This window comes from Halichoerus grypus, chromosome 15 (genome assembly GCF_964656455.1).
Source record: "Halichoerus grypus chromosome 15, mHalGry1.hap1.1, whole genome shotgun sequence".
Lineage (NCBI taxonomy): Eukaryota > Metazoa > Chordata > Mammalia > Carnivora > Phocidae > Halichoerus > Halichoerus grypus.
Window position 1 is genome coordinate 29,183,438 of NC_135726.1, and position 23,553 is coordinate 29,206,990.

Genomic DNA, 23,553 nt, shown 5'->3' on the forward strand with positions numbered 1-23,553 from the left:
TATCTTTATTTAGTTTTCTCTGCCTTCAGTTTCATCATCTATAAAATGGAGAGAACAGTACCTTACCTTTGGAGGCTTACCATAAGGGATAAACGTGAAAAAATACGTATAAAGCATCAACACACGGTAGGTGCTCAATCTCAATACCTGTTGAGCTCCATTTTGATTCCCTCTTTCCATAAAAACCTTCCCAACTCATAAGGAGCTCATGCTTTGCTTATGGCCGATGCCATGTACTTTGTCGCACGAGAACATCTTTTTTCTGACATAATTAGGATTGGAAGGCCTCCCGAGGCACTGGGCACACGTGGAAACCTTCAAAATACCCTGTAAACGGAATGTGGATTCCTTTTTATTCTGAGTCAACAAACACCATTATGGAATGGAATCTGTCCCCCCACCCTAGGGTCTCACCCCTCCTGCATGTCCACCCTCTCTCACCTTCTTCTCCCTCAGGCACGGTGTTCTGGTCTGGCGGCTGGTTCCTTCTCCTCAGCTCCGCCCCGTGGGGCTCCCTCGGAGATCCCTAGGAAGCTCCAAGCCCCTCCCCAACTGCTCACCTGTTTCCTTTCCTCCACAGTCCTCCTCATCTGCCATTGTCTTCTTTACTTGCTCACCTTAGTCTCTCCTCCACTAGACCCTAAGTTCCACCAGCACAGGAGGCAGGCCGTGTTCTTTGTTTCTCCTTGTATCTCCTGTTCCAGGTACATAGTAAGTGCTCACTAAATACCTTCTGAGTAAATGAATGGCGCGTTGCTTTCTTCTTAACCACCCACCTATCTTCGTGCCACTGGGGAGTCAGACACAAATTAAGGATCCTCAAGACTAAGGCCAGACTCCAATCTCACTAATGCTCCAAGAGATGCTTCAACGTGGCCAAGCGCTGATAGGAACGCAAGAAACGTTCTTACTAACCCTGCCAGAGGTGACAACCAGGGGAAATCAGGCTTGTGCCCCAAAACGAGGCCCACCAAGGACTCGGGAATGAATCGGGTCTTTACAAAACATCCCTTCTACCCTTACTTGTGCTTCCCACCCCCACTCCTGACGGACCAGGTTCCCTCAGCACCTTGAACGTGAGCCTCCATCATGCCTTTGGGCCAAAAGCACTGCACGCACCTTGCTTTAACCAATGTCCCCACTGGGTCGCTTCTGGCTCGGCTCCATTGTGAAGGTTACGGGGAGGCCAAGTTGCACATGTTACCCCGGCTGGAAGGGTGGAGACTCTTTTCTCCGTTTTCTGAAATTTAGAGAACTGCAGCCCTTTCTCTAACCTAGAGCCATACCAGGGCCTGTCCTGAATGCAGCCCTCTCGGGAGTTCTGTGCTTCATTTTTAGGGCACAGCCTACCTCCCTTTGACCTCCTCTTCTCTTCCACTGATTGGTATATTCAATGATAGTTATCTCATGAAACCATGTTTCAGTCAAGGTGCATCCTCTCACCTTAAACGACAAGGGAACGTCATTTTGTTCCAGGAAAAGCTTCAAAACCCTATCCACACTCGGAGGTAGGTTTCGGGGCGGCAGGGGGGAACCATGCTTCTTTTCGAATCAAAGACCCATGCACAGGTTGCCATGTTTGTGATACATATTTTAAAAGAAGATGATTTCTTTTCCCCCACAGAGAAGTCAGAGAACACTGAATTTCTCCTGGTGGTGATTTCAACGACTCTAGTTACTAACTCCTATTTCTTAAGAGGTGGTCAAGCAGCTCCTTTCTCCCCTTTTCTCCCTTGTCTCTTTTATATTTCAAAATGGGTGGGAGAGAAAACTGTGAACCTTCTCCACATATATCAACAGTCCGTGAACACCTCTTCCTTGGCAGGCATGAGAGCCAACCCCTGGGCACCACATTTTACGCAGGACCCAGCCTTCACTTCACTCTTAAGTTTAAAGCTATGGACGAAGAAAACAAAAATGCACTTCCTTTACAGATGTGCGTTGGGGGCAGCTACTCGAGGGTATTTTACTAGTTCAAGATGGTAAAAGAAATCAGCCATAGCTGATACTACCACACATTGTTTCAGAAAAATGTACTGTGGAGAATTGACACTGTACCTATAATTTTAAAAGATTTGCTCATTTAAACCAACCGGCAGTATTTTCTGCCACATAATGGAGAAATTCACAGGATGCTGGGCCCCCTCATGGCTTCTGTGGCTATAAAAGCCCCTTCATGCTGCATTTTTTATATTTGGTAAATTAATAGTTTACTGTTCCAAGATTCCTATGTGTTTATATTATTGCTTTTCTAACATAAAAGTTTGCAGTTGTTATGGAAACATATGGTAACATTTGCTGCTAAATTTTAAATGCATTTTCTACCCCTGTTACACACCTGAAATGAAGCCAAAAACTCTCTTTGCTTTACATTAGGGTGAAATTCAAACTGGTCTGGATGACTATAAATGGTTACTGTTTGTCTTGGCTCCTACCTGTATCAGATTTAGACTGAGGAATCTTAGGGAAGAAATTACACGGGATAAAATGGATATTTCAAAATTACAAGGCCTGCAATTCCAGTGGCTCCAAATATCAGCTTTCTGTTTCATCTCAGCCTGCCAGAGAGAAAATGGTGGGGCTGCAAAATAAAAGATCGACAACATTTACTCTCCAGAGCCAAATGCTTCTTGTTTTGATTATACTGGCGGAGAAGGCTGCAGATCCTGATCAGTTAAGTCTTGTTAGCAAATTAAATGGTTGTAGATTACAATGGTGCAAGACACGAGTTTTAGCCCCTGGCTTCAACTGGAAATGACAGAAGTATAAATTCCTTCAACCCACTTTGTTCTGCAATTTTCCTCCTTGAGCACCTCACAATTCACAAGTAATTGTTTGTGTGGACTTTTGGCCCATGGGGAGGCTAACTGGGAAACATGCACTGGGCGGGTGTCCTAAGTGGCCCAGTTTACACATTTCTCCATACTTTAACGCCTTACCCAAGTCAATCAAGTCTCCTTGTGCAATATAATTCGTCATAAATACTAATGAAGAAAACAAAGCAATTTGGCTTAGAAAAACATCAGACGAGAAAGAAAGATGCAAATTCTTGCCTGCTTGAGCATCTTTCTGGGACTTTCAATCAAGATAAAGCAAGGGTCACGGAAGAACTTCAAATGTGTGCCTCTGGTCTGGCTCTGGGACCTGGGAGACCTAACTCCCACCTACATCTGGGTCCTGTGGGCTATGTTCTTTTATTCATTTCAGCGCATTTGTTCAGAGTTGAGATTGATTTTCATAGGTTAACTTTCTAGCTTTTCTTTCTGGGCATATAACCATGCTATTTGCTGAAGAGTTTCACTTTACATTTCAGACAAGATTAAATAATATTTCTATATATTTGAAGTGAATAGGCAAAAGAATTAGGATGCTTTTCTAAGTACAGAAATAGAGAAGTTGCCAAAGATTTTTTGCTCCAGAGGCCCTTGGACAGTAAGAAATAAATGTTAATTCTCCCCACATAGTATGTATTCGGAAGGTTCTCTGGCAGTAATTGAAAAAGTAAGGTAATACTCTCCCTGCCTTCCCGCCCTTTTTCATCAATTCAAATAAAGAATTTCAAGTTCTAAGGCATGTGTTCTAGTGTACATCCAGGATGCTGTCTAAGGAAGCCAAGAACTCAGAATATAGTCACAGCAGGGCCTCATCAGCAGCTCAGGTTAGAGCCCTCACAGCACATGGAGGATCACTGCATTTTATTATATTATACGTGAGTATGTATAATATCTACAAGTAATATAAATACAAATACCATATTATTTATATAACATAAGTAATAGATATACCGTTATACGCAGCGTTGTATGTTTTCATGTTTCTCCACCTTTCTTCTTCTTTAGAGAACAGACAGAAGGTAATATTTCTCAAGCCATGAAGATGTAGGAAAATGCAATGATTAAAAAGAGGACACCAGACCCCCACTGCCTGGGCTCAAGTTCTGATTTGGTCACTTACAACCTATGGTATTTTTGGTAAATTCCCTAGCCTTTCTGGGTCTTGGATACCTTAACTGTAAAATGGAAATAAAAGTAGCACTTCCTTCACTGGGTTGGCCTGAAGAGGAAATAAGGATATATGGGTAAAACGCTTAGAAGAGTACCCGGTATGGAATAAAGAGTCATTGAAGTTAGCTGCTATCATTAATTATGATGATGATCATCCTCATCTTCTTCATAATCAACAGCATCATTATGATTGAGATACATGTTTCTTGACCCCTTTGGTGTGTAAGGCCAGTGTTTCCTAAACTTTGATGATGTGATCCCCCGTCATGATTTCTAGCAATATCCACGAACCACCCTACGTTGTATTTCCAGCATTTTTCTTTAAATTAACTTAAAAATTTTTTTTAACCCCAAAACTTCAAGACTGACTTCACTCTTGTCCTCAACAATATCATTTGAGGACCATGGCTCCAAATGCTAATTATGCTTTTCTAATCCAAAACAAAATACTCTTAAAATTAAAAAGTATTCAGAAGGGTATGACAAAAAACCGTGTGTGCCCCCGGTTAGTGTATTTGACAATTGAGGAGTGTCTGAGCTGGGCCCTGGCACATCTGAGAAGGGCCTACCTATGCAGAAACCGGGAGGCATTTCAGATTTGACAGAAACCCACCACCCACAACTATCTGCGTGGACAATACGCAGCCTTGTCAAGGGACTGAACGTGGATGACTGTCACTAGGCTTCTTTCACTTAGCACGTACTCAGGTCTGAATCCTGATCGGTGCTCAAGGACTGAAAACGATTCCCTTTTAGCAACCTGAGTTCCTAGTAATGTGAGCGTCGTGTTGGTGGGTGGACTGCAGACAGGGTGAGGCCCTTGTGAGAGAAAAAAATGCCACTCTATCCAGAGGTCTCGCCCAATCTCTGCAGACCGGATTAAATGTATTTTGACCCCGGCGCTAACCCGTTTTCATGTGATACATTTGGTACAAGAAAAGATTAATTACTTATGAAAAACAAGCTAACATCTCCACGGCAAATATATTATTGCCATAGAGAATGGGACATAGAGGTTTGTGCTTGCATCATTAGCTCAGCTATAATAAATGAGACGCTCTATGTGATGTATAATATGGTAAAGAAAACACAGCTGTTTGCTTCTGTAGGCGAGTGCATAGGTACAGTGCACCTGAGTCTGCAAACACTTAATAAGCCCTCAACAACAAAGCTGCATCACTCACAATGGCGATGGTTGCAAACCATTATCCATGGATAATTAACTATGTCAGGACACTGAGGTCCTAACATGAGGTCCTCATAATTCCCTACTAAGGGAAAGACAGTAAGACATTATTATATTACTAATATTTAATAAGAAGACTGTTCTATTTGTGTGTTATTAATGCAAGCTGTAAGTTAGAGCAGCATTTGAATTATTATTAGTTCTTCGGACCACTCTATCACTTGAAGGGCAAAGCAGCCCTTTGAGCTTAAGAACTTTAAAGAAATACTTCCATTAGGGATTAAATTTTTTTTTAAATGTTACTTGCAATTTATTCTGTTTATTTTCCCTCTGATCACATGAACATATCCACAGCACACATGTACCACTGGAAAAGCCATCGCTAAAACGACCAATATTAAGGAAGCCTCAGAAGCCACACACTTGTAAAACGTTTCTAGTGAACTCATTTGATCTTTAGAAGAGCCCATCATTTTGCTTTCTCCAAGTATCCTGGGCATTTTGAGACTCTCCCCTATAACACAAAGTATTTAAATTTCTCAGTAACAAGGCTTTTTGACGCTTGAAGACAAAAAGCCCCTCTCCATTTATTAAGACGACTTCCAACTGTGTGGGGCTGTTCTTTACCTCATAATTAAAATAGCACCTGAACAGGACCATCTGTGAACGTGGATTAAGTTTTTACAAAATGTGAATATCCTTTCATTTCTTTTCTGCCAAGTGCCTCTAAACCTCATACATATTTTGTGTGACATACCAACAACCACAAAAAGAAAGGGGGGGGGCACGCTTAACTAAACTTTTATTACAAAAAAAAAGAAGGAAAATGAAAGGAGGGTGAACATTTTGTTCTTCACGGCAACCTTCCATGCCTCAATTAAATCAATAAATTAACGTACGGCTCTGTAATTTGCTCTACGAATGAACGAACTGTCAGTCTTCACTTGCTGTTTCTAGGATCCTGTCAATTGATGGCAACCCAGAGACACGGTGTGCCACTTAATTTCCCTCTTCCTTTTTCAGATACACATGTTTTGGAAAAGACATTATTTATACAAAAGGCTGCCAAGAGCCTGGGTTAGGACGGATTTGGATATACAGACTATTTCACAAGCTGGTCTTATTTAACCAAAATAAAGTCTCTTTGGGAGTTTTTTGCACAAACTGCAAATCCATAAATGCAGAGATTATAAACATTGATACAGACATTTCTTCCAGAGGGTTTTCTGACCTGATGTTAACTTTACATTAGAAATTCATGTTTCTTTAGAAATGTTGGCTTATTTTAGTGAAATGGCTCCTTTGGTACAGCCAGGGCTGTGATGTCAACCCGGCTGCATTCTAACAGCCCTTATGAAATATTTACAATGAAATTCAGCCACGCATGCGTAACAGCTGACTGCAGCGGCAGCCAGGGTTTACGTTTACTTTTTGCTTTTTATTAAAGAAATTGTTTTTATATTTTCCTCTTCTCCAGAAGATCAAACCCCCATGTATTTAACAACGTCCCAGATCACACCTCCATGTGGGCATCAGTCCGAACCGGTGAGACTCAAAGATTATTCTGACCACATGACTCTTTGAGCCATGAAAGAACAGCTGGGTCTCTCGTGGTGGAGCTGGGGGTAAGGCATAAACCCGGGGGGTGCAACAGGAGAAATGCTGTGGAGTCCCTGCCCATCCCCCCCGCCCCCGAGAATCAAACCCTTCATCAGATTCAAAACTGCCAACATTTTGGTAGACATCCTTTTTATGGTGACAATGAGCACCACATACACCTCACTCACTTCTAAAAACTCTCCTATGCTTTCTCTGTAAAAGACGAGAGACCGCCAAGTGAGAGGCAAAATAAATAAATAAACACACACACAAATATTTCCTCCAAGCAAGAACCCACACAGAGTAGAACCATGTTACAAGGTCACAGAAGGCAGTCCCCAGATGGCATTCTGGTCTCCTGGCTGGGGTCATTGTCTCTATTCTTGAGAAGTGTGAGAAAGCTGCAAAGAGTTTTCATTGAAAGCAGGCAGGACTGCCATTCTGTATCAGAATCCTACCCACACCATCCAGTCTCCAAACAGGCATTGATTAATTCACCTGAATGTTAAGGTACAACATTAGAATTTCTGCTAACACTGGGGCGCCTGGGTGGCTCAGTCAGTTGAGCATCTGACTCTTGGTTTCAGCTGGGGTCGTGATCTCTGGGTGGGGAGAATGAGCCCTGCAGTGGGCTCCAAGCTCAGCATGGAGTCTACTTGAGACTCTCTCCCTCTCCCTCTCCTTCTACCCTTCCCCTGGCTCACAGGCGCATGCGTGCTCTCTCTCTCCCTTTCTCTCTCAAATAAATAAATCTTTAAAAAATACATATAAAAAAAGAATTTCTGCTAACATTTAAATAGAAGACTTCAGAAGTACATACAATCTCCATTTTCTACTTCTCTTGAAAATGTAGAGGACCTAGTAACACGGATTCAGCCTCCTTGCAACGCTGAAGAGCTGCTGTCTATTTCCGACAGGGTGTGCCCCTCCCGCTCACTTCAACCGCCCCCCCCCGCCCCCCGGCTCCGGCTTCGTTCATCTGGGGTACCTGCCAGGCCCTGCAGACATTTGAGTTTGCAACCTCTTGCCTGAATTCACTAGAAAACTCACAAATATCCAGGTATCGTGCTGCTATCAGTAAGCGCTCAGAAGGACACTTCCTTGGGAAAGCCCAGGGCCACTTTGGACGCAATCTCAGCATTGCATGTGGCCTCCGAACCCCCTCAACATCAGTCTCATTCTCTTAGTTACACAGCCCAGGGCTGATGGTCTTGCGTGTCTTTGGGTAGACGTGAAAATGCTCTGAAATATGCAGGGAGAAACCAGCAGCTCAGGGACGAGGCAGAGCTGTGGAGCACCGTTCGTGCATGCTCTGCTCCAACTGGAACGGAGGTTCGGGACTTGACACACGGTCTCCGACCTCCCTGCCACAGCCCGTTCGCCGTGTGCTAGGAGATGCTGCGCTTAATACAGCTCCCGGTTCTCAGGGGCCCCTCAGAGCTCTCCAAGCGGGCCTAACATGCAGAATTTCAAATGAAGAACCAACAGCAGAAAGATCATTTACAGTAACTCTACAAACAAGCTAAATGAAAGACTTGTGTTCAGTCATTAAAAATAATAATGCTAAAGCCCCAAGGGCTGAAATGTAAAGCTTAGACGTCGTGTGAGGAAACAGAAAAAAAGAGTGTGTTTATTATCCCAATAAGATAACCTGCTAATTTATTTAGTAGGCAATTTTAGAGTACGCTCGTTCACAGTGAAATCTCATTTTATCAGATTATATGAACAATACCAACCACAAATAAAAGGCTCGTTGAAGCCCCGGGCCTTCCGGGGGCTGCCGTCACCCGGCCCAGGCCCGGAGTTGGTTATAGAGTTATCTCTCTCGCACTTTGCGGATGATGCCTAACATCATGACAACAGAGAGGAGGAAAGGTCTCCGGACCTGCCTCCCTACAACAAGTTTCTGTAAAGTAATGAATACAGACAGCTTGGGGACCATCCACCCGCGCTGCGTGCCTCTTCCTGCCTGCAAAGTGAAACCACCAGGGATTGGCAGAAGGTACTTGTCTGACAGGGCCGGGACAGCCTTTCTCCTCGGTGACAGCCTGGGCCTACCCTCTTCAGCCTGACCCGCCGTAGTTCCTTCACAATGCAGCTGCCAGCAGCAGCTGCGGCTCCTCAGCGAGATGGATGGAATTTTCCTAACTAGTTCCCCAAGTTACATTTACCTTCAAGATAATTTATGAGCTGCTCTGGAGCCTTGAAGAGACAATATGCTTGCCATAAAATTAACTGTAACAGTCTTGTAGGTTATAATTAACACTGGGAGGGTAGCACCAACTGGATGAAACACATGGCGTAATTGATGGTGAAACTGGAAATGAAGCAAGCGAACAAAATCATTACTGCGCACGCTGCCTTAGCAAAACCTCTGCTTTCCGAGGGTTAATTACAATCGCCTTCCAGGGCCCGTATTCCGGTAGGGAAGGGGCCAGAGCTGGGCAGGGAAGGCGGAGGTTTTGCTGGCCAGGCCACGGGGCACCGGGACGGACGTGGAGGCTGTCTACAGTCTGGGAAGAGAGGCACGCCGAACCGAGAGCCGTGCTGAGCATCTGGCAGCGAGCTTCCTGGCGCTAAGACCGAGCCCTACACAGGCCTGCCTCATAGACATGACTTCATTTTCTCGGTAAATAGCATTTTTTTTTTCCAGTGAAGAAAAAGATATGGATAAAAAGAAGAGACTCGGAACTCCCAAAATGCCCTTCAAGAAGCTTACGATGTTTATTTAGAATACGACAGAACTCGAGCATTTCAACTTGACGTGGGCATGTCTTAGTGAAAAATGAAGATAAGTCCACTAAACCTAACGGTTTATTGAACTAAAAAGGACCCTGTCCAGAGGAGAGTATGGAGAGAAAGCTAATCAGAAAAGTGCCAATCATTCCCATCTTGGACAGAAACGCTAAACGATTCCTTTCGTGCACAGATACGAGGAGGCCTGATCGATACCCTGACAGCGGTGACTGTTCTAAACACACTGGAATCGCTCACATAATTTCAATAAGTAATGTGAAGGCGATTGACCTATTTTGGGGTTTTGATTTGTTTGTTTTGTTTTCTGTCCTGAGACAAGAGGCGGAAACTCATTCTGATGTGTGATACAACAGTGTCCCCTACAGGCCGGAAGGACTGTTCCTCCCCCCGCCCCCCATTACTTCCTCAGCTGAATGCAGAGTCAAACTTTCATCTGTAACCTGGAATACACGTTAGGGCGTAAACTGGTAAAATGCCCTGCGGACATCCCAAGAGAGAGTAAGATCATGACTCTCCGTGCGCGGTACATGGTTTCCTGGACGGAAACACACCGTATAGCTGGTGACGGACCCATCATAGAGTAGAAGCTCTACTCTATGCTCCCCGTTCACCTTAAGGGAACCCACTCAAATCAGCCTTGACTCACCAACCCGGCCTCAAATTACTCCACTTAGAGGATTTACAGATTCTTGGAGGCTAAACTTTGATATTCTCATCGGCGCCCCTACTCCTACTTTCTAAAAGATTGTAACCAATATAAAAGAAGGACATAGCTATAAAGGTAATAACATTCCTTGAAGAGACTTAAGGCAGGGAGATTCATAAGGCATGGGCTGGAAATTACTTCTTTCTAGAGAGAGGGGCACCCACAACAAAAAAGTGCCAAACACGTTTAAGTGCCGGAGGAAATACACCTTTACAGATACACACGTGCCCCTCTCCACACGGGGTAGGATCCTGGAAGGACTGTGATCCCTGTATTGCGGGACCCACATCAAAGTACTACATGAACTATGAGTGGTTGTAGAGCCCCGCTGGCTGGTCCTGCAGCGGCCTTCCGCCCGGGTCCGAGCTGCGCCGCAAAGGCTTGACTTCCACTCCCACCATTAGCTGTGTTGCCTTGGGCAAGTTACTCTGCATCTCTCTGCTTCTGTTTTCTTGCCTCCTAAACCATTTAAAACCCTGGAACCTAGTGAGTCCCCAATAAATGTGAGCTGCTATTATTACTAAAATGAGCACAACTGCAGGTTTCAAGGACAGTGGAGGGAGAAGGGGTGAAGCCATCAGGAGGAACACCTACCCCACCTCCAGCTGCTCCCTGGGATCTAACTCACAGAGCCGCACCTTGTCCAGTGGGAAGGTGCCTTCCAGGTCACCTGGATGGAGCTGCTGCTCTTTTAGATGAAGTTGCTGGGACCCTGAGTGTCTGTGACAGGCCCCGAGTTAGTAGCCAGCTGGAGATAGGATTCAAACTGGAGTTCAGGCCTCTGTCAATTCTGTGTGACGGTGCTTAGCGCAGGACAAAATCCGTCTAGTATGCATCCCTACGCCAATTCAGCAAGGTGGGGCCCCTACCACGAGGCTGGGGTTTTACGTGCGGGCATGCTCTCAAAGGATGAACGTGGCTGGGTTTATTCTTGACTTTTCTGTTTTGATCTAAAGGTGGTGGGCAATTTTTACTGAGCACCTAGTATGGTGCAGGTACTTGCTCTGGGGTGTTTTACATGGGATTTCTTCATCAGCCCTATGAAATATTATTTATCCCCTGCGCCAAGTTACAAATGAGAAAACGGAGCTTCAGAGGGGTTAAGTAACTTCCCTATAACTGCTTAGAGTTATAGACGTGTATTCTGCTATACAGTATAATAAATGCTGTGAAAGAGTTCAGGTCAGGATTCTGTGCAAAGAAAGTGGGAAGAGAGGGAGAACCCAGGCAACCCGCTCAGAATCTATGCTCCCAACCTCCATGCCATGTTAATGACATTTGCTCTGAAACAAAGCACCGCCCCCCCCCCCCCCCCGCCATCTATCATTGAGAACTAGATCCCTCTGGAAAGCAGCCCAGATTTTATCCCATGACCCATAATCACATAGAGATTTCTCCCCTAGTTCTCACCCCTTCTGGAGACAAATCGCTCCCTACCCACTTGTAGCAGAGCAGTCTCCCCCAACAGTGGCTGGGCGTATAATGAGGGTCACACAAGAACACTCCAGGAGAGCCGGCCACTTTCTTCCCTTTCTTCCCACTTTCTTTGCACAGTATCCTGACTGAAACTCGTTCACAGCCTTAATTATACGGTATTGCATAATACATTTTCCCTAGTCAAGTGTTACTCATCTCTATAACCTCAAGGCCTATGATAGTGTCTGCTACCAGCTAGGCACTCGATAGATATTTGCTGAGTCAATGCATGACTGACAGCTCACTCACGGTAACCATAACCACCGTTTATTAACGACTGGAGTGCGTTAACACGTGCAATCCCCCACCCACCTCAGAGATAGGCACAGCTTCTCTCTTAAGTGACACTTGTGAGTGTAACCTGGCCTGAATTTGAGCCTTGCCAAAGCGAAGACCTCTAAGGTGACACCTTTTCTGAAAAGTCACTGGGAACCAGAGTGCAGATTGTCTAAGGAGAAATGAATGCTGTGGGCCCCCCCTCCCCAGCATGGCATTCCTTAGAAACTGGTATTCTGTGAATGGCTCACACAAATATGACTCACCAGAACTAGGACAGCAAGTTTTATAACAAGTGATCGTTTTACGATGCAGGTCAGGAAAGAGAATGTTGTATCTTTCGACTGCAGGATCATATTTTGGTTCTACGGAGTGTCGCTGAATATGCAGGACATGGTAACTGACGTACACTTTTCGAAAGACATTTTCAGAGTCGCACATAGGCACACAGCTGTCTGTCCTCCATGAGAGAGGCACTTTCATCGGTGTGCTTCCCTGGTGCATCCCCAGCACCCGGAACAGTGCCTGACAAACAGCAAGCCCTTAGTAAGTATTTGCTGAATAAATAAATGGATTCATCAACGCTTTTTCAAAAAGTTTAAGAAGCACTGCCTGTGAGAGATAGTCCGCAACCAATCACAGTCAGAATCTGCCAGGAGTGGAGCTCACACTGAAGCCTGTGTGTTGATTTCACAAATAAGATGTACAGAAGTCAATTGGCTTTTGTCTCCCATAAAACTGCTCAAATAATGACAGTAACAATGGTAATAACATTAACAACACTGGCCTCCTTGAGATAAGTTGCTGTATCTCGGGAAAAAAAAAAAGGTAACCCTAGCTCTAGACTCATTTAATCCTTGCTCTAAATTTATACAATGTTTCAATTCCTACACATTTATGAGGAGGTTTTATGGAGTTACCGGGTTTTATGGAGTAATCTGGTTTGGACACACAAAGGACATTCTTCTGCTAAGGGCAGCAGAAAGCGGAGACTGCAATTATTAAAGGAGATGGGGCAGATGCATTAAAAAGGAGAGGCAGGGATGGCAACTGGCAGGCCAGTGCCTCCCTGTTTCTCCCAGGAAGCTCCTTCACTTATTCCTCCCCCAAGCCCGCAACCAAACTCAGCCAGTTGCAGTGGACAGCTACTGGACCCTGGATGCGCAACTTCTAGCTCCAACTAACTCAGCCAGAAGGAGCAGCAGCCCCTCTCTCTAACGTGAGTGACAGCAGTTGCCATGGTCAGACGACTCCGTCACACGCTGTCTCAGAAGACAGTAACAACAGCCTCGTCATCCCCTAGCCCGTCCTCAGGGCTGGTGGTTCCACTTCGTGTGACCACAGTTCTCGAGGGCGGCAAACAAGTTCTGGCCCAAATGTCAAGCCACCAAGGCTGATGCTCATCACTGCACTGATACCATGAAAGGCACATCAGGATATTAGCAGGTAACCAGCAGAAAGCAACTGCCTGGAGCAGGTAAAATGCAAACTGGAAGCCACATTTAAAAAAAAAAATGTATTTATTTCAGAGAGACAGGGAGAGAGAGCACGCATGGGGGGGTGGGGAGGAGCAGAGGGAGAGGGAGAGAGAAACTCAAGCAGACTCCATGCTGAGTGAAGAGCCCGATGCGAGGCTCGATCTCACGACCCATGAGATCATGAGCTGAGGTGAAACCAAGAGTAGGACAGTTTAACTGACTGCACCACCCAGGCGCCCCTGAGGTCACATTTACACTCAGCTTGCCCCTCCTGGCCTAAAAATCATCCTCTTATGCAGAGAAACTGTTCTAGGGAGGCCTCTCCCCTCCCGCCAGTTCTAGTTCACTTCCAGGAACGGCCAGGGATCAGGAACAGCTGCCTCAGGAGCAAGACCCTGTCTGTTTGTCCTGGTCCCAGCTCAATTCCATGGTGCTCGCTTCTGGGTTCTTCCTCAAGTACCCGAATCAGCCTGCACACACAGCGTCCTTCCTCGCTCAGGCTGGAAGCAGGGCTCAGGGTGCAGTCTTGGGACTTAGACACCAAAGAACTACATATCAGAGATCTCTCCTCACATCCAATCTCTAGGTTTCCACCTCTGGCACGAGGAGATGAATATGCACCCAAAAAAGCAACAGGCCCGCATCTCAAATGGTCATTCCTCTTCAAAATTAAGAAGGAACTCAGAGTACTTATGAATACAGGAATGGGTTGAGAGGAAAGCTATTCTATTCAGCCAGCCACTGAGTAAATCTGAGTGCCAGGCACCGTGCTAAATGCAGGGGCCTGTGGTAAGCGGGCACCAGGGTCCCTGCCCACCCAGGGCACTCCTCCTTCTCACAGAGGAGTGAGCTGGGCTGCAGGTTCTGCGGCTGGTGAGCAGGCAAATCCCCCGCCCTCACCAAGTTTACATTCTTGTAGGAACGACAAAATGTCAAAACGAAATCAAGTACATATATAATACAGATCAGGTCATTCCTTTTTGTAAGCTCCTAGCAAACTGTAAGTTCCCTTGGGGCAGACTCCAGGGCTAAGTCATCTTCCAGGTGCCTGCAGAAAAAGAATGGAAGTCTGCAGACTAGCCACTGTGTTCCCATTACCCTGTCCTGCCCTCCCCTGCATTCAACGACACATTATTTCAAAACTGATACTGTACCATGCTCATCTTTATATTTCCCACAGCATTTAGCATAGTTGTTTGTAAATAACAAGCACTCAATAAGTAACAGTTCATCGCTAAACTGGACTGGATCGACTTGTCAGTTTTGTACATAATTCAGGCCAGCCAGGAGGCAAAAAGGAGAGACCACACTTCCACAGAGAGAACCTTAATGTGCTAGTCTTAGAACCAGAACGGATCCACAGAAGTAATTTCCACAAACTGCTTTACTTGCTGCACCCAGATCACAGTTCTGAAGCTGATTTGCTTTAGAAAAGGTTATAACAGCTAGATTTTGGAGCCCTAATGAAGATGGATCCATCCAAAGTGGATCCAGTCCTAGAGGTAAACGAGATGGTAAAGGTTATGGTGACTATGGTCAGTGATAAGATGGTCAATAATAAAATGGTTCTCTTGTCCAGAAAAAGGGCTAACTTGGCAGGTTTTTGAGCTGACAAAGCCCAATATGGGGAAGACATGTATATAAAGCCATCTAGATCTAGCGAGTTCATTTTAACTGGAAGCAAGTAGTTCCGAAAGTTTTTCTAAGGAACTCCCATAAACATTTTTTAAACTGTTCTCAGCACCATTTAAAGGCTCCTTGGACCCAAACGAAGTTGTCTGTTACGGGACTCTTGAAAATCCTATTTGAGCCTAGAAGTGGAGAAGCTGTACGTAGACAGAGTTTCCATTTAATCAGTGACATTCCCATCCAGTGTGCAATGCTCAGAGACGTTGTAACGGAGGAGATGTATGAGAAGGGGAGAAGGAATGGGGAGGGGGTCTCCCAAAACAAATAAGCGGGGCCACCTGCAAATAAACAAAGGGCCGGGCCTACCCAGAGGAGCAGGGAAATGGGCCCAGCTGTATTTTCATGACAACTTCATTTGAAGCTCCCTTCCCTCAATATGCCATATACCCCTAACAGGCCCGTGAGCTCCTTCCCACTTAAAGGGGGTAAGTGCTTAAATAGGCCATGTTTTTAAATCCCCTAATAAGAACCTAATGGTCTTAAATAAGCACATGAAAAGATGTTCAAGACATCATTCATCATCAGGGAAATGCAAATCAAAACCACAGTAACAACCCTAGGATATCTATAATCCAAAAAACAAAGGAAAGTAAGTGTCGGTGAGGTTGTGGAGAATCTGCAAGCCTTGTGTATGACTGCTAGGAGCGTAAAAGGGGGCAGCGGATGTGGAAAACAGTCCAGCAAGTCCTCAAGTGATGGTATGACTCAGCAAGTCCACTCCTGGGTTTACATTCAGAGGACCAGAAAACGTGCCACTCAAAAACTTGTATACAAATGTACACAGCAGGGTGATTCAGAATAGCCGAATAGCCCAAATGTCCAGCAGCCAGTGAATGGATAAACAAAACGTGGTCTAGTCATACAGTGGAATATTACTTGGCAATAAAAAGGAATGGAGTACTTATATAGGGCTACAACACAGATCAACCCTGAAAGCACTGTGTGAAGTAAAAGAAGCCAGATACAAAAAAGTCACACAGTGTAGGATTCCATTTACATGAAATGTTCAGAACAGGCGAATCCACAGAGACAGAAAGTAGGTTGGTGCTTGCCAGGGACCATGGGGAGAAGTGGGGCGGGTATTGAGAGTGGCTGTTAACAGGTCTGGGGTTTCATTCTGGGGTAATGGAAATGTTCCGGAATTGGATAATGGTGATGGTTGCACAATCTTGTGAATATACTAAAAAAAGAAAAAAATCACTTAATTGTACATTTTTAAATGATTAATTTTATGTTACATGAAATTTTATATTTTGTGAATTATATCTTGATTGGGAAAAAAAAACCGCTAATGGCCTGGCTTTCGTCTTTTTTGTATTTGCATCTTACTTAGCAAAAATTTAAAGGCACTGTTTCCAAGTTAAAAAGCACCGTTCATTCTACAAGTGCTCCTCAACTCCCCATGTTAGCCCCCACCTAGCTCTCGGTTCACTCTAACTCCCCCCAGGCAGACATGGTCAAGTCAAAACCCAAGATGAAACATACACTGACTTTAGATAATGTTTAGAAGCTTTTTTTGTTTCTATTTTAAATATAACTACCGTCTGGGTGACACTTGTATATGTAGACAGTGTAGTTTACCATAAGAGGATTTTCAATAGTACAGCAATTCTAGTCTGCAAAGATGTCTACAGTGAAATACGCTCCTGAGTGGGTTGGAGCAACTTGCCGCTCTGTTGTGGTTAATGATGGTTCCCCCGCCTTCCTTTCCACTGCCTTCACGGCCCCTTTCTGGGAACTTGCTAGAATCTCATCCCCAGATACATGCTTCAACTGGCTGCCGAACGCATTTTCTCACGCCCAGTCTCTCACGCAGTGTTTTGTGTGTGGTACGTATACGAAACATACAAAAATGCTAATAGACTCAACTCATTCTTGTTTCAGAGCACAGAGTCACAGGCTGTGCCCGCCGTCTCCCAAGGAGAAGTACGGAGCTTTGTGAAGCCCGACGTTGCTGGTCGGAAGCCAGGACACTCTATGTTCACAGGGAGCTGGGAGAGAGCTTTAAGTAGATTACTCTTATCAATTAACAGTAAGTGAACAAGCAGCTTATGACCCGCCCACTGTTGGCAAAAATTAACATCGCTATGATGGTTCTTTGAAAAAGGAATAAAGAAAGGAAAAAACCCATCTACTCAACTAACATTATGTGCTTTTGTCTTCCTTTTACAGACAAGAAATCGCGAAGTTGTGGTAAGAACAAAACAGTGTCTGGGAGTGACACGGATATTCAGTATCCAAACATGAGTGATGTTCGGTGGCCAGAGGCTGAAGTGGAACGCAATTTTTTTGTAGAGCATTTTCTCAAACGCTTGATTTACCTACATTCGCTCAACTGAGCGAGCAAGCTGAAAATAAAATATCTGACTCTCATTCCGATGTGTTCAAGGCAAAGGAAGCCCATTCCTTTCCTTCGGCTGGCTACGGATAATTATTCCACAACAGACATGCCCTCAAAATTCTCCACAATCGAGGAAAGGCGCTAGGGATTTGCGGAAAATAAACCAAGGCGCCGATGTTTTGCTATTATTTTATTTAGAAAAACAACTCAGGCAGGGACATGGAGCTGTACCTTTTCTTCAGCGCACTTTTCAAATGATAATTTCTTCCACTGTCACCATTAAATCTTAATCCATTCCAGCTCCTTGCATGGGTCATTGAGTCTATATGTACTGCTGTTATTTTAAAATGTTTCCCCTTGGTAGGGAGAGAGGGGGAGACAAGACGTTGAGAGCCAGATGGGCCTTCTTCACAGTTCATTTATCAGACCTAATACGCGGGGCTCCACCCTCTTCTCTCTCACTATTGCGGTTAAACCTCCATATAATTTGGTAATCATTTTCATTATCAGAGAGTGACCCTCACGCAGCCTCACCCGGGACACCCAGTCCCTGCAGCTGCTCTTTTCCTGCCTTTTCCTACAGTAGACCCTAAGAACCTCAGGGTTTATTAGCTGCAGACTGACCTTTGGGCTGCGGAGGTCAAGAAGGGGTCAGATCAGAGGGCTTGCCCAGTTCTTTAAAAGCTATAACAAGCTGTCCATCAGGCAGAGTGGACTATATAAACAAAGCCAAATCTTCAGAAATTCTGTACCACTTCTGTTAACACTTACCCTGCATTCACACAGCTTCTCCTGATGTACTTGGGATCATTCAGCTCGGGGGAAGTGAATAGACAGCCCTAATAAGCCTATTTGGAGAGGCTTGTTTCTGGGATTACCGAGCTTGGGGAAGGAAACCCACGGCATTCAGCTGTGCCTCTGGAACCGCAGGGCTGTGTGACACTGTGACAAACTCGGTTACCCCGAGTCAGGCAGAAGTGACACTTTCCTCAAAAAGCTAAATTACAGGGAACATATGCTTTCAGTTTAAGAGACTTCAGGGAGTCCCAAACAATGGCTCGGCTCTTGGCCTGAGAGAGAGACAAGTATTTTAAAACCCAGTTACAAGTTCGGCTTTAAAATATTCTCCCTAATATCATTACTGCAGGGGAGCCTGCGGGGCGGGGCGGGGGCGGGGGCCCTTTATGACAATGGCCTCCCACGAAAGTCTCCGCTGACCTACATTTCTTGAAGTTGTACTATTCATAACGCATTCTCCAACATGCAATAGAAGGTAATTAGAGTCATCTGTATTTAACTTTCAGAGGAAAAAATTTCTATTATCTAATCTAACTGATCCCCTGATAGCTTTGATGAAAGTAAAATACTCTAACCTATTGCTTGGCCTTTGGCGAGCGCTAATTATTTTCTGTCAAAGCACATTTTTCCTCGTGTAATTCCAAAGTACACAATGGGCCAATCTCTAAAACACAGGCGGCTCGGGAAGCACGGTGGTGGATGTTTTATAACTTTCACCACCACCGGCCTGATGGCTACTCAGGCCAGTGCCCGGTTCCAGACGGTCAGGGGATGCTTTGATGAGGAAAAGAGAGGTGTATGGTAACAGTCTGTTTATACAGATCATATGGATGAGTCTTTTAGATAGGTCACTGGGATGGGAAACATCAAATGGGGGTGGAGAAGGGGTGGGGGGGAGGATTATGGTTATTTAATACTCTGAAGACACTTTTCCTTCTAAGCTCTCAAGACATGACCCTCTTGAAATTTGCTTTCAGGTGTTTAGTTTTAAAGGGGCCTGCAGAGTGTCAGCTGCTAAGCTCTTTCTTTTCTCCTCCCCTACCACAAAGGACTTGAGAATTTCTGTTTCAGATGCTAGACTCCATCAACTTCAACACTGGCTCCAGCTCCTGATTAAACTGTTAGCAGTAAGGGCCAGAAATGCTGAAACCAGACTCCCTTTAAACAGGCCATTTTGGGCATGTTGTCTGATGATTTGGTGTACTAGGAAATTATTGTTAACAAACCAAATGCACTCAACAGAAGACGTCCATCCTCAACATTTGGTCTCTGAGCTGTGCTGTCTTTGGAGGGATGGTGGGGCGGGGGTGGGAGGTGGTGGAAGAGAGATTACAGGGAAATTCTTTCTTTCTCTCTTTCCTATTTAGTAAGAATCACCAGGGGGGTAAAGATATAAAAGGTTAAACACAGAGAGAAACACATCTTAGGTGTCCCCGCACGGATATTCCAGTACTTAATAAAATATGCATACTTGAATGAATATATATGCTGAAATTGGAATACAAGAAAAGTTAAATTGGAGATTATTTAATTACTGTAGCTGAAACTGTCATTTACTCTGATCTGACTACACTATGAAAAAGAGGGGAAGGGGAGAGTATCAAGGTGAATTTTGAAATTATTCTTTTAATGCAAGTCTGAGTTTAGAGATAATACACATACCTGAGCAGCAGCTTTCCAACACCCAGTTGGAATGCACAGTTCATACTCTTAACTGTCTCCTTTCTTGGAAAATGCTCGTCTTCAGCCTTGTTCAGACAAACCAATTTTCATGATAACTGTTACTAGTAAAGCCACCAATTAGTACAAACTCTGCTGCATGAACTCATTTGGAGAAATATTATGTCTATCAATGTTCTTGACTCCCAGGCACACAGGATTTTTAAGCCTCAAATAAGACTCAGAGACAAAAATTCAGAATGATCTTCCTGATTCCTCTCCCTCTTGCTGAGAGACAGATGATAATTCAGCAATTTTTACCAAGCGCAGATCTAAAGGGTAACCCTAACGTTTGGGGGAAGTAGTTTCTGCCTTCCACCCATCAATTGTTTCTCAAATAAGAGCAGGATAACAGTATCTAGAGTACGCAAGCCTCAATTCTGCAAAAACTCATGATTTATAGAAACTTTCTACCAGTAACAGCTTTCTAACCACAGGTAAGTCCATAAGCAAAGAAACTAGGTTGAAGCCAACATAATTCCTACTTGGCCAATTCTAAAACTGGGATTTGATAAATCGACCACTTTCAAGCAAACTGCCTCTCACTGAGTGATGTAGGAGCACTGTGTGAATTTCCCAGACATCTGCCCTAACTAGGCAGCAATGTTAGTCTTTTAGAGCAGTGATTAAAAGGGTCCTTCAGCATCAGCTACTTCTATTCTGTTATGCTCAGGATGCAACCATTGATGCGAAACGTTACACTCGGGGATAAATCATATACACCTACAGATGACATCATGGCTCATTACAATTAATGTAGTAGGTACCGTGAGCAGGAGAGCTAACTTTGGCTGAGAGCATCTGTAACCTGCTGATTTTTCATGGCCCCTCCAATGAGAGGCGTAAGACCCATCGCGAGGAAGGGCTCAGCCGAATACGTCGCGGTGTTTTCAGGGACGACAAATCCCATTTCATCAGAGAACTGACCTGGCATGCCACTCCCTCCTCAAGTTTTGACGTGTGGTGAGCAAGGCAAGGATGGCAGTCAGGATTTCAGTCCTTTGTTCCACGGGGACCCCCTCTCTTCTAACTTCATGAAGCACAGCATTTGTCTAGAAGGAATGGTCCAAAAAAAGAGAGAACAGGAAAAATTAATAATAAAAAAAGCCCATAAGCAAATAAGGACAGTAAATCAATGGCTTTTTTATTACAGTTCCCCTGCTAACAAATCAATACAGTAAATGATGGTCAAAAATGGCCAGCATATATTTTGTATTTAATCAATGTACAAGGCACATAAGGTAAACCCGAAAGCTCCATTGCCTTAAGTAACACATCGAGATACTGTGTGTTCTCACTCTAATTTCCTCAGTGCACCACCAGTCTTTTTCCTGGGAACTGCCTCCCATGAGCTATTATTAGAAATGATTTTCACGTACACTTCACTGTGAGTTGTTTGTTTTGCCTTTTAAAAAAGAGCAGTCTCTGACTTTCGCTCACTCTGTTTCCTGCCACCCAGCTGAGGATTTCTGCACTGCCTCTCCTGTTTGAATCATTAATTTCTATTTCCAGCCATGCAAGCAATTTTTTTTTTTTTTGGTTCACTCATTTTCCTTGCTTGTTGCAAATCAAAAGCTTGCAAAGAAAGAAACAATAAGAGTACTAAAATCAAATTCAGTCTCAATGAAGCCTTCCAGCTTTAAAAATCCACGACATATTTCAAATGATATGTACAGGGATTCTTGTGCACAGCAGCCTTCCGATTTGAGGAAGAATCACTTACTCTACGGTCACGGGTACGGTCCTTAAGACAAATTAGGCTCACAGGTGAGTACAAAAACACTCCAGCTTCTACCGAGCATTGGAAAACGTCAGATGTTGCCTTTAGAAATAGTGGAAGCCCTACACATCATACCCCGCTCACCCTAACAAGGAGCATTACATCAAAACTCAAATCTGAAAGTGTCATTTCAATTTTATCTACAACTCACTCCTGTATGCTCGTTTTGCACGCATGTGTTTTCAATGTGCAAATTCATGTAATGTAAGAAACAATTAAGAAAACAATATAGAGGATTCTATTGGCACCTGAAATGTGAGCGAGCAAATGCCTTTCAAGTTTTAATGCTAGAACTTTTCATCGCATGTATTTATCTTCATGTAACTGGAATAGAAATCTTGAGGATTTAGACATGTTTTTCATTTAAAGTTGGTGTGGCGTCTTCAGAGATGTTATACCCAAAGCAAATGCTAAAAGGAATGAACCTGTTACTTTCTTTGTACTGGTGCTTATCTGACTGATGCCAAGGCCTTCATTCATTTAAAGAGCACACTCACCATTCTGTCCTCACGTAACTTGAAATACTACTTCCTTACTCCTCTATGGCATTTGGCAGTGTATACTAAATGCCTTCCATGACAGCCTTGAGAAGAGGTGTAGCGAACATCTGTTGTCTGGCTGCCTTCTATCCAGACCCCGTCCCCCTTTCCTGTAACAACATCCAACCTTCTCTTAGGGAAGTCTTTTATTGTATGCAGTCTTAGAGAGACTGCCAACTAAATAAAGTGTCCCGCTCTCTCCCATGAAGGATGTGGGCCAGGCCAACCTGATTCGCCTTTCCAGGACTTGAGACACTTAAGAAGAATGACAAAGAAAGGGAAAAAACTTGGAGGCCATTTATCAATTTCCTTGGTTCCTACCACCCATGGTCCTCAAAGTATTCCTGGTTTCCTGAACTTTCTGAGTAGAGATCATTCCTCTTCTTTGGATACCACAGAGTTATCCAATATCCTTTGAATCAAGTCCCATTTGGTTCGAATTCACCAGAATCTGTTTCTGTTGCTTACAGTCAAAAACCCTAACTGATACAGAAAGATGAGATAGGAAATAGTATCTCCTTTGTTAAAGGATCCAAGATAATGTGACTAGCACTCGCCCAGAAAAGGACCCTGATCTCTGCCTCCTGGGTCCAGAATTACATCTACTAGACCAGGCCATATACCCAGTTGGACGCTCTGAGCTTCGAGGGCAATGACATTTTTAGCCCTCTAGCACAGGGAGGAACGCTCATATTCTCTAGTTGCTTCTCCCGCATGAAGCCCAGGCTCCAAGTGGCTAAAGCAGGAGTTGCAAATGCAAATACCCACCAGAGCCAGAAAGGTAACATGAATGAGTTAAGCAAGATGACCTGATGAGAGCCTGTGCTCTGCGCAAAAAAGGCAGTCACTGTTCAGCAACAGCCAACTCTGCCATTCTGAAAAGCTGTCTCGGTGGTGCCGGATTCGTGAATTTTCAAAATAAACAAGAAATCCGTCTTGATTTTTTTTTTTTTTTACATGAGATCTCCTGACTTGTACATGCTGGAAATGCATTTTTTTAAACTGTTAAAACACCACGTAGCCAAACAAGAAACATCAGTGACTGAACAGAACTCAGGCAGCTGCTCACTGGTGACCTCTAACGTAAAAGATGTCTAATTTCGGAGAGGTGCCGGCATCAGTGGGTACTCTGGCCACAGCAGCGCCCCTTGTCTGTGATGCCCTACCTCAAGTACTTAAAGTTGGAAGGAACCTCAGGAGGTCTT

The 23,553-nt window shown here is 44.3% G+C and overlaps 1 protein-coding gene across 2 annotated transcripts in view; it reads right to left on the bottom strand.

Moving 5' to 3' along the window:
- The window catches only part of FTO (FTO alpha-ketoglutarate dependent dioxygenase), a 368,954-nt gene that overhangs the window by 136,138 nt on the left and 209,263 nt on the right, over positions 1-23,553 (bottom strand). For both annotated transcript variants that reach the window (XM_036081687.2, XM_036081686.2), the window contains exon 8: positions 20,957-21,081. In XM_036081687.2, coding sequence (XP_035937580.2) covers positions 20,957-21,081 — 125 coding nt within the window. The remainder of the gene's footprint in view (positions 1-20,956; positions 21,082-23,553) is intronic.